Source organism: Macrosteles quadrilineatus, unplaced genomic scaffold (assembly GCF_028750875.1).
Source record: "Macrosteles quadrilineatus isolate MER2022 unplaced genomic scaffold, UCM_ALF_1.0 Scaffold_2__2_contigs__length_208266976, whole genome shotgun sequence".
Lineage (NCBI taxonomy): Eukaryota > Metazoa > Arthropoda > Insecta > Hemiptera > Cicadellidae > Macrosteles > Macrosteles quadrilineatus.
Window position 1 is genome coordinate 196,114,089 of NW_026542595.1, and position 12,639 is coordinate 196,126,727.

Below are 12,639 nucleotides of genomic sequence, written 5' to 3' on the forward strand. Positions count from 1 at the left end.
ATCACTTGTATTATAATTTTTTTGGCGTTTGTTACTCAAGCTCGCAGATTCCTGTTCAACATAAGTCGATATTATAAATAAATATAATTTAAAGTGTTGCAAAGTAGCAAAATTGAATAACTCGTCATTTGAGTTTGTAAAACACCCAGATGATTGCGTTTTCACATCTTAGGTGAATAAATAATATAGTTTTGGTTACGTTACCACAACAATAATAAGTTATGAATACTTGGAAGTATTGTTTTTCAATTCCCAGATTTTGGTATTTCAACAATTTGTACTTGATTTGTACGCACGTATTGTACAGGTGATTAAAAATGTCAACACGATTTTACTTCCCTAGGTTTCTTTAGTGAAGAACACTTTTTTTGTGTGTCTTTGAAATTGTTTTCCTCAGCGCTAGTTCCCTTATTTTCGGGTTTTGTGCGTTAGCGTTTTAAATCAGGGTGTATAAACAATTTACACTGTTCAACTTATCTGTAGTGTTGTGACGGTTTCAAAGATTTTATTAGCATAGATGAAGTAATGTCTTCATCTATGATATTAGCATGGATTCTCGTATTTTAAACTTTTATCCTATTGTGGTTGGGGTTCTCTCGTGTAAACGTAAGAAAAGTTTACAATATGTAAATCACACTTTTTTCCTTATTTGAAACATCCTTATAGAATGGCTCAGCGCGCCAGCCAGAATAACAGCTACGGCGCATGCGCACTACGACTGTTCAGTGACCGCGCATGGCCGAAAGACCTAAATACAGCCATCAACTCCGCCGCGCACTTTCCATCCGACATTTTTTATAAAAATGGTTCGGTAACTGCAAGTTACATAATTGCAGATGGGAACTGGGTCGGGGGAGGGGACAACAATCGGCCCGCCAGCCAATGGGAAAGCCGCGCTCGCAACAATCGCTCGCTCAGCCAATGGGAGAGCGGCTGGATGACCGTCTGTCCCCGATAACTTGACCCAATGAACTTCTGTACTGGATGCGCTTCCCGTCCCCGGAAACCAAATACTGTGGTTTTCGGATACTTTCTTCCGTAATTTGCTAAACTGTGCAAATTCGAATCTCCCAGGAATTTGTAGTGATAAAATTATAGACTATTGTGAAAATAGCAAAAATACGTATTTCCCGGTAGGCTAAAATTAAATATAGTTGATTTAGATTTCCCATTGCCTGAGTTATTTTTCTATACGTCCCCTTAAAATATTTTTAAGCTCATTGTAAAATTAAATATATTTAAATTATATTTTGTACTTTGCTCATTCGATTGCTTTGTCGTTGAAATAATAAAAACATTTTGTATGAATGTAACTAGCCCTATCAAAATATAATTTTGACATAGGTTACAACAATAGTTTTATTTAAAATCAACCGTTAAAACCCTAAAATACATTTTCAACAATTTTAAAAGGAGGTAACAACTTTTTTAGGGAAGAGAAGAGCAATTAAAAAATTTAAATAATCATATTCCTCTTTCAATGAATTAATAATAATTATTGTATTAACGATTTCAATTTAAATATACAATTGTATTACAAAACGTGTCATACCTATTTAACAAGCTCTATAGTAAAAACAATGTTTCGGAAATATTTATTCTTAAAGATGTGTTTATATAAAAATATATTTAACTCATTGAGTTTTTCTAAAACAAGTAAAACTTAGTTTAAGAAATAAATCCGAACGTTATCCACCATCATTTACAAAATTTAGCACTTTTTAAAAACTGTTTACAAATTATAAATTATCTCCACCCACAATCGCCAAAAGATTGTGAACGTTTACTATATAAGTAACGTAACCTAGATAGAGAGGTCATTGCCACTACGACGCCCGTTTAACTGTCAATGCAATTCGCGTACAACAATGCACTGCGGGCTTAACATACTCTGACAGTCAGGCGCTGTCTTGTCAGCCTTGCACTGACAAGCAAATGTTGTTTCTCTCTACGGCTTCGTTTATTGATACTTGTTGCCATCAGGGGTTTCAATAGTTTAAACTCTTGTTATCCTGCTGTTTGCTGCAATACTCCATGGAGGGTGTTTTTAGAGGGTTTGAGGTTGTTAAAAAAATAGTAGTTATTGTTAAAAAATAAGAGCTTTTCACGGTGTTAAATGAAAATAAAGCTCATTAAATTTATGAGTTAAATTTAATATTTTGTTCATATTATATTGCGAATGCATATACTTTAACACATTTTTATAATTAAAATTATGTGTGGTGTATGGAAGAAATTTAAAATAATTTAACTCAACAAGGAATTAACACATTACAAACAATTAATTATTCTCATCCTAAAGTGTGTTTGCACTGAAATGTTGTTTTCAATTTCCTAAAATATAAACTGATTGTGAGTGTTACTGAAATAGATTAGTGATAGTGTACATTATTCTATAATAATCATTACCTATTATTGTAATTATTTTATTATAATATTCACAAAAAAATAAAATTCATCACTTTTGTAACTACGCTCCCATTAAAATTCAACATTAAATACGTTTTCATTCGGATATTAATTTAGTTTAGTCGTCTTATAGCATGGTGAACACATGTGAAGACGTTGATGAATAGATAATAATCAATTACATTAGTTTTCATCATTTAAAACTCTAAAAATTACGAAACGTTCGAATTCAAATCCAGATCATTTATACAGTCGCAATTAATTCTACTGTCTTCAATCAGTTGAATTTTACTCCAATCACCAGTCAAATAATGAATTATAGCGGGGCAGCTCTAGCCCTAGGTGCGGCATGGGGCGGCCGCCACCGAACAGTGTGCAATAGATGCACTCACTGCACTCCACCTCCATTGCACATGCACCGGCGCATGCGGAAATGCATCTCAACTGCATCCCTACCCTATCGTCAGACACACCACGTTGAGATAGGTCGGAAAATACCCAGTGCTAGCCAGGGCTTTTCTATTGTACTTTGTCAATATTCTCAACGCTTTCCCGTCTGTTCCCTAGCCTTTTCAGCATAAGAGGTCTACTCGACGACTACTGTGAGTCTTGATAAGTTTTAGGTTAGGTTTCTATGTTTGCACTTAGCGATTTTGAAGAGGTTAAATGTTGAAATTTGTTCGAAAAAGTTTTTTCCAAGGTTTTTGACAGTAAGAATGGTTTAAAGTCAGTAAAGTAAATTTAAAGACAATTATTTAGAGTTTTCGAATTATAGGATTTTACATTGTCATTTCCGAATTTGCAAAACAAACTTTCTCCTAAAAAGTATATCTCTTTAATCATTGTATATTCTTAATCTCCTTGTGTATTGATTACAGTTATATAAACTATGCTAATGCATATAATGCAATTAGTGCTGTGACGTATGCTAAATCGTTTTACATGCATGTTTTTATATTCATGTACGTTTGTTTCCATTCATGACATGTTTTAGAGTATTTCTCTGTCTATATAGTTGGTTGTTAGCCTATATTATTAATCTATGGTATACAAATTAAGTTTAAGACGCGACTCAACATACGCTATGTCTTACTTTCTATAATTTTTTACTTTGTGGGCGACGGATTGGAAAGGGTTAATAAAACTTGTAAAGATAGTGAAGACACTTGCAACAATTTCTTTAAAACTATTTAATTATAAAATCTCAACTGAAAAAACATAACAAGTATATAATTACATATTGCATATAATTTTGTTAAAAATATTAATCGTATAAAAATATTTTTGAAAAAAGAAGTTAGTAGACAAAGGGCCGTTAAGTCTGCCGGGGTGGGGGGGGGGGAGGTGTCCAATGGTAGCCCAAGGGATATGGTGCAGAGGCTACGCAAATATCGATCCCATAGGCCCACGCCGTAAAATCTATGGGCGGGAATTCCCTTTTAAAGGTCAATAGTGTCCTATGAGTTCGAATGCTTCTAATACGTTTGGAATCTATGAAGGAATTAACTGATCAAACTGTTTCCAAACTTTCGTTGGTGGATGGGTCAGAGTGTTTCCAATTTTGTCGACGACAAAATCTCGTGAAATATTGAATTTTTTAGAGTTCCTTTTATGACTAGGGGGCGATAAAAAACTTTACTTGGACAAAATGTTTTTGAACAGAATACGCCGAAATGGGAAAGGGAATTTCATATTGAAACATAATCATCAACTAGTATCATAAAGTAGTTATTTCTTACTGTTAAATATCATCGGGCTTCTGTAAACTTCTTATTATAGTTGAGTTTCACCTTTGACTATTTAAACAACTTCATTTCGGTATCCAATAGTAAATATTTCACACAGTGCCAAAAATCTGTGAGAAAAGGTCAAATGATTATTTTAATGCTGAGTTTTTCTACTTAGAGAAACAACTTCCCCTTTAAAAAGTTCCCGGAATATTTTGAGCTACTGTGAAGTACGACCAATACAATGAGTGGACCATTTTACAGACTTGTAAAATATATTGTGTCCGTGACACAAATTGATAAAGCTGTAATGTTTGTCAACATAACTGCATTATGATAGCAAACATTATAATATGCAGGCCTTATGGTTTCAAAAAGTTAATTTCGCTCTCGTTCTAAAATAGGTCAAAATCTTCGAAACTAGTCGAATATGAATGCAAGCTTATCCAAATAGGCTTATGCATTTTGGGATGCAAATGCTTTCAACATTTTAGTTAACAGTCGTTTAATTGCGTTTTTATGAAGTATTTAAAAATCCATAACTATAAATGTTTTACATAAATACTATTAAGAGACAGTTGAGGTCAATAACAGTAGAATCTTTTCAAGCTTGTGTAAAGAATAACGAATTATTCTATTGTATCTCACAGAGTAAGCCCTGTTCAAAAACATATCAATTTGAATTTACCTAAAAAACAAACAGTTTGTTTTAATTTAAAGTAAACTCACAGTTTACATTTATGTAACCACTTTCCATGTCAAATATTATCATCGACGGCCTTCACTATTATCGGAAAGTTCAAGGTTTGCGATATTTTGCCGAGATTCTTCACGTTCCACTTCCTCGATGCACGAGATACGATTATTTGTCTTTTTAACATTGTTTAGCATGTTAGGAGGTGTTCTGTCCCGGTATCATTATGATCAAATACTCGTAAATAGTAGTTTTAGTAATTTCGTCGTAAAAATATATATTTGTACTCAAATGTAAATATTGTGAAAAAGATGAATCATTGTTTGACCTAATGTCGTAAAAAAAAACATTGTGTTCGATTATGAAGTAATATTTACAAAAACAAAGTCACAGTAACAGTAGTTTTTCAACGCGTCTGTCTATCACTTTACACTCATTTTGTAAAAAATGACAAGACTGAAAAAATATGTAAAGGAGGTTGATTTGGCTACCGATTTCGATTAACACTAGGCCATACAAAATCGGATGGTAGTATTTATATTGTTTTTAACGAATGGGAAGACGACCAAATGTTACAACTCAAAACATTTGTAAAAAATGTGGTTTTCCTAAAACTTCATCAAACTTTCAATTTCATCATTTTTTAATGCGGAATTTATTTAGAAAGCGATGAGGAAGTTTGACATTTAACGTAGCAGGGGTGGGAGTGTGAGAGTGAGAGGGTAGAAGGGAGACAGGGTGTTAGGGGGGTAGAACTCACTTATTGATCGACCAATGTAGGGAACTAGGACTTGCCCTAGTGCCCTTCAGACACCATCCCCCTACTGGCAACTAGTGGGGGTTGTGGGGGGGATAGTGCATCCTCATGATGCGCTAATCATGAGTGGCACACGTCAAAAACTTTACACCAGCTTCCTGGCTGATAAACGACTTTATGACGTGGCTGTGTGACACGAGTAAGGTAATCTACTGGACACGATAGTCGGGATGAAATTTGTAATCAACCGTTAACCAGAGGTATGGTACTACAATTTTGCACTTTTACAAAGTTTTTCCAACTAAGTCAAATAAAGAAAATCGGGCGAAACGTTCATGGAAACATTACCAGACATTTCGGAGAATAGTGAGGGAGGGGAGAAAATCGAAATTATTCCATTTATCTCCATGTTTACTTCTATTTTTTACAATATCAATATCAACTAATTGAAATTTCTCTTAGAAGAACGACCCAAACGCACCCATTTACAAACAAGGAGCTGCTGCACTTTTTCTGGTGGGTTGGGAGGGGGGTGCAAGTGCAAATGCGGAAGAGCATTCAAGGTCAGATGTTTTGAACGAAACTAAACTTGGTGAAGTACGGTACGCGCTTCAGAATTAGCTCACCAAGGCTACCCCAGCGCTACTAGTCGTGCAGAAAACATCGCCTCTTTCGACACAGCTGGAAATAAATACGCTTTACGCTTTGTCGTAAACTTCAGTCTGTGTCGTAATGAGTCATGGCGTTTTGTCGTTTGTTTGTAGGCCTGCAGCAGACAAAAACAGACTTGTGAAACTCTATAGTTGTATTTTGAGACGTTGCAAAATATACATAATTTCTGCGCTGATTACTGGTCTTTGATTTTTCGTCCACTGGATTACTTTTATTTTAGAGTTTCAAGGAATATCGTCAGTAAATTTTGGTTTTGGTTTTGGCCTATAAATTCAACCTTAGCTTAATTTTCAAGTTGAGTAGGCCTACAGTACCAAGAAAAATCATTTTATTAGTCACTTACAAGAAAAAGCCATAACTGGAACTACCGTACATCAAATCAAATTTGTATTAACTATATATATTTTTACTTACTCAACGTTAACCATAATGACTGGTGTTTACAGATAAATAAGGGAATTGAGGAAGTTAGGTTGCAATTACTTTTCACTAAAGTAATTCCTCAGCGGGTTTTTATAATCAAGGATAGCATTAAATTTCTAAAAGATTCATCATGAGCATTTGTTAAGGATGATTTTAGATTTTCACCATACACGTATTTAAATTATTTTTGTTATAACAGTTTCACTGTCTATTTCACTTATAAATGTGAAAACCCCATCATTAAGGTAGGTGTACGCACAATACTTTTAACAATGAAAATGTACAAAATGAACGCTGTCTAGTTATCAAACGTTTTCTAACGCACGCTGTGATTAAGACAGCTAATCAGTGTATTTTTCCCTAGCCTTGATCGAGTTGGCACCCGAATTTGGCTTGACTCCGAGCTTCCCGAAACCTACTCTGCAGTCTTCCGAGGCGCAGCTGATTTAGAAAGTGAATCGTACTAGTATCTTAGGAATAAATTCATTTCTTAAATCATCATGTACCGTAAATTTGCCGCTGGCACAAATTAAACAGTATCAAAAATACGGTAAACTTAGGTTTTGGTAAAAAAGGTCTTTTTTCTTTCTTTGTGGAGAAATCGTATATCTGTAGATCTTGCAGCCATCTGGGGAGTATCTAGATCGGGCGCCTGTCCAAGATAGTAGTCCTTCAGTGTGCATTAGCAGCAAAACGTTTTGTTTAATTTTAGGTTCGACTTCTCAGCAACACTCGTCGAGAATTCTTAGACGGGATTCCTCGGTTAAAGTAAACTGAAAATCTTGATCTTAGTGATGATCGCGTCGTTGAACAGGAGAAAATACAATTGAACATTTCTGCAAATCATCCGAAATATCGAAAAGATGAGTGAGGTCTATTCCTAAAGATTCGACTCATTCAACATTCAATGGCGAAAATATGTTCCCGCAAAAACTAACAGTACACGACATAAATAATATCTGGAGCGATTCCAATACAAAAATAACGTTTAAAAACAAACAAGAGTAATTGACTTTTATTTTCTTGGTAGAGAACAGTTGGACCGTGGTCAATGAATATTGTCCTCTACTATCTTAGCAGTTTGCCAAGGTATAGGTCATGGCCTTATCGTGTGCTTTGCCATATTGGCATACTGCTTACCATGCGAAGTATAATTCCCGATTTAGTCAGCTAGGGAGAGGCTAAAATAAACGGAGGCCTTACGTTCTAATTCGGCTACCGTAAATTTGAGGGTTACTCCTACTGTCCTGAGTTACCTGGTCTAAAAATATATCTTGGTAGCTCCAAGTACTTTTAAGTGAAGCTCCTTTTGCGTTCTATGCAGTTTTAAGTGCTATAAGTATCACAATGCACCATTAATTCCAAAGATTTGTGATAATGCATTTTAAAATTACCTAATCTCCTAATTGCTTTCTTAATTGTGAGAGGGAGTAATTAATCTGAGTTTAAACATTGCTTTTTGCATAAACCCTCTCTTCTCACAGCATATTTTTTAGTTTATCAGCATTCTCATCTTTGTTCTTTTCGTTTCAGGAAAGACCACGAAACTGCCACCTTCGTTCAGCGCCGTGATGTTATATTTCGTGTGAATGTAGCAAAATACCAGGCACAATGAGGCAGGTATGTATCAATAATACTGTTAAATTACGTTAAATATAACATCTAATGAGTTTTATGTTTGGGAACTACTTTGAATGTATACAGCTTTATACCATGTACAATGTTTGAAAGCGTGGCAAATATCACTAATATCACTAACACATTTTCAACTTCTGCATTATTCCATTATGCATCCACCACTACAACCTATCGTCCAGCTTCTTGGCTTTAATGGTGAAAGTCTTTGATAATCTTTCAAGGTCAAGACTTCGAATTGCTTGGCGAATATGTTAGAAAAATTAGTACGGTACGCAACAATAATACATTTTTAATTCTTTGCTTGTATTGCAATCACCACAGCCCACCTGTATACCACATTAACACCTTTATCAGTTTTCTACATAATAACCATACCTATCTAGATGATTTAGAATTGGCATGTAGTGAAGTAGTTCTTGTAGTTTGCCTAACAGTCAGACGGTTTTCACAGTTTAATAACATTGTGAGTATTTATGTTTATACAAGTTGTTTCAATATTTAAACTCTCTCCAGTGTGCTTTAGGTTAATAATAATTAAATTGTTTAAGTATTTATTGTCTTGTAATATGTTACAACCATCGTTCCCTCATCCAACTGTATTTTTATTTCACACAGATAATTAACATTTACCTTTACAATCTACATTTGCCTTAACATTTACCATTTACAATCTACCATTTTGACTTCGAGGTAATGCAATTGTGGAACTGGTTACTTTCATGTTCCAACTACAATTTACACCCTCGACAATGTTACATGTCTACACATCCTCTGCTCAATTTTCCCGCCGTTTACGACGCGCCCCTCAGCTCTCCCGCCATTCTCGCCCCTTGTTGTAAGGGTGGCGCGTCATGCCACACTGTAACTTTGTAAGCCGCACATTTACGAGTTACAACCCCGCGCAGACGCCACCCTTCGGTTGCTAGGATCCTGCCTCTCCTACGCCAGACTACGTTGTCTAGGTCAGGTCCAACCCCCGTCCCCCGGACACTTTCCGTTTCGTCTGAATGGAAAAATCGGTTGCATCGCCGATATTGTGCAATATTTTGTCTGCAGCAAAGTGAATCGTGGAAATTGAATTTATGCTGAGCCGTATGTTATTATATCATTGAGTATATAATACTTTATATATAGAATATATATTCAATGTTAATATGCACGATGAGTTGGTTGAAATGCGTTTTATACGTTTATTGTTTGTTATCGGTATTAATAAAGGCTGGGAATCGTGTCGGATACGGTTAAACAAATTACATGGCCATCTGTGAAAAAATTTTCTTAAGTTTGAAATGCAAGTAAATATATTACCAAATTTGCCACAGTTTTGTACACAGAGCTAGTTAGGTTTAGAGATTTTAAACGGAATTCAGAATAGATGAAAATATGATGCACCATGTTTTGTTTCACCTACAAACCTCTTGGGAACACCTTTTGGTAAAGGATTTTTTACGCCAATTTTGTAAACAATTTTTACAGCTTGTGCATGGGTTATTTTGAAGCACTGTGAACCATAGTATATGAATTTTAGGTTGAATATACGCTTCATCATTATAAAAACCAAACTACAACTGAGTGCTAAACGTATTATTATGTTAGCTATTCCTATGAATATTATAGAAAGAGACGGTTTTCACATAATATTGGCAGGGTCAGTTTGCGCCCGAATCAAAGGAACCCCTTCAATTTGGTCGACGCAATCGGGGTACTGCGCTCATTTTGCCTAAAGGATTTACAGGCGCTGTCATCCTGTCTTGCCACCAAATTCTGAAATAAATTGCATGGTCAACCTTAATTTCACCAACAAACCACCTTCTCCTAGGAAAGGTTTAACATTACCTACATCGTATTGTCATCATAGCGTTTACCCATGAAAAATTTGGACATTATATTTTGGATTTGTCGTTGGATTTCAAATAAATAAATATACTAGTTTTATATGATATAGTTTAGTGCTTAGCTGTCCAGTTAAAACAAGGGGTTTTAATGTAACTAACTTGATTTTTAGACGCACAAATTGAATTCTTTTCAAGGGCATTTTGTGCATCTTATGATAAAAAAAATGGTAATAAAATACGTTGTTTTTTAAAATTTGTATGAAAAGAGAACTAAAGACAATATTGGTAATTTTTACAAAATGAAAAGAGAACATAAGTATTTTTGCAATTGTAGTTTTTAAAAAAATTCTGGGTTTTTACATAATTTAACTTGCGAGCAACAGAAATGCATATATTTTTCAGGAAAGGCAGAAATCTATATTTTGATTCAGGAGGCAATTACATTTATTTTTATCAAACCGTTGTTATTTACGCAACATTACTTTTCAAACACACTTCGTGTATAATACAGTAAGACAGTTTAATTTTAGTTGTATTGTTAGGCACTGCAACAACACAATATTTTTCATTTCCGAAAATTTTCACAACGTAAATTAATCATCTTCACCAGACTTGCTATCGACGAGGTTCCAAGGGTTCCAAGAACTAGTTTTGCAAAAGGGAAATGTCAGAGGGCGGGATGCTGCCCCCCCCTCCACCCTTCCACCAGTCTGAAGGTTTGACATTGAAACTGTTATCTACAATCGATCTTTACGTCAATATCTGTTGTTGTGTTAAACAATCGTCCTTTTGATAAAATTACAATTTAGAGAATTACTTATGTTAAATGTAACATTCCTCAAACCCTTAATCCAAGATAATAATTTTAGAACTTTAAATACATTAGGGTCCATGCACTTTATCGAAAAAATATTAAAAATTATTAGGAATAAATTGCTTGAAAATATATTTTGCCCAATTTCATTACAGTAATAGAAAATTAGAGTTGAACTAAAAATATTACTGTCCATACACATAATAAAGATATTTAAGTTATACAGTATAATATCCGAACACTATCGTCAATGTTATTTCGAAGAAATTTATTGAACCTACCCACGTGACAAAAGGTTGTCTGAATGAAACACAAAATACTACTGACTAAATTGTCCTTCTAGTTTGTTTTGTGATGTAAATTATAAACAACACGTAGCACATTCCAATGCATCAAGAGTTAACCTAATGTACACAATAATGACTTTTAACCAGCAAAAATCATTTTTTTTCGAAACTTTCAACTTCTGAACAATTTTCCAAAACCTATTTTCACATAAATTGTCAACGATGACCCTGGTGCATGGTGACCTAGTAGTGGGCGGCGCAGCGGGGAGAGAGAGAGAGAGAGAGAGAGAGAGAGAGAGAGAGAGAGGGAGAGAGAGAGAGAGAGAGAGAGATGCAGACAGTGCGGGTGCGAGAGAGAGGGAATATGGGTCAGTAGTGGCAGTGGATCGATGGCGGCCCGGTAACAGGTACTAGCATTGCTGAAAACATCGGCTGACATTGACCTTGAGACAGCTATTACCCATCCTGCTTGACTCGACCCAGACACCCCCTTGGCCTTGAACTTTACCACCCCCACTGACGCCCACAGCGCACAGCCCCACAATTGAGGCGAATTAAATGTGTTACATGTTTACATTACAAGCACAATGCATCTGCTAATGGAAACCAATCAATTGGCCTTGATATTATCATTGTTACTGTGGTGTTTATGAAAATATATTTATGTTGAAGGTTGAATGAGATGTGTTTTGCACTTTATTCGCACATTGCAGGTATTTTTGTATAATAGGTAGTCTACATACTGTATATCGATTTTGCTTTTAATTTTTTAACAAGATAAACATAACATGGAAGACGTTAATGGTATTTTAAAACTATTGAAGCTAAAAAAATAATTAGCTCAGTCAATTGAATTGTTTGAAATATTGTCTGTGTTCTAAAATGTGGTGTTAACCATATAATAATTGTTTGATGATAATTGTAATAATTTTTTAAGCAATCTTAAATAAATTGTTGGGGACTAAAATCATACTGTACGTACACCCTGTTATCGGAAAAAATCACTCTACTGACAAATAGCTAGAATTTGTTTTTTTAGTAAAATTGGCCTACAAAAAATTGAAAAACTAAAAACTTTCACGGTTAAAATCCCTGATTGGAGTAAACAAGTGAAATTTAGTATTTACCAATGTATATGCAGACATTGCGTTGTTATCTTTAAATTTGATTTCAAATTGCACTGATCTGTAAGCAATATGGTAATAGAAAATTGCTATAATGACAGTGAGCGCAAGCGCACATTGGTCCGACCCACATACTTTGACCCAATTCTGGGACAACTGGGATGAGTTTGGGGGTTAGTCAGACACCCCTCCCCCCCCCCCAAAACTGAGAGGGATACTCAAAATTGTACAGTGATTAGTTCTATCACTTTCCGGCATT

The 12,639-nt window shown here is 35.0% G+C and overlaps 1 protein-coding gene across 3 annotated transcripts in view; it reads left to right on the plus strand.

Annotated features, from left to right (window-relative positions):
• LOC128985832 (PR domain zinc finger protein 1-like) overlaps positions 1 to 12,639 on the plus strand; it is a 40,373-nt gene that overhangs the window by 13,164 nt on the left and 14,570 nt on the right. Inside the window, exons 1-2 of one of the 3 annotated variants that reach the window (XM_054405755.1) lie at positions 2,857 to 3,011; positions 8,216 to 8,302. In XM_054405755.1, coding sequence (XP_054261730.1) covers positions 8,294 to 8,302 — 9 coding nt within the window. In that variant the 5' untranslated portion in view covers positions 2,857 to 3,011; positions 8,216 to 8,293. Of the gene's footprint in view, positions 1 to 2,856; positions 3,012 to 8,215; positions 8,303 to 12,639 lie in introns of those variants that run through there. The other 2 variants (XM_054405753.1, XM_054405754.1) reach the window with 2 other exon arrangements.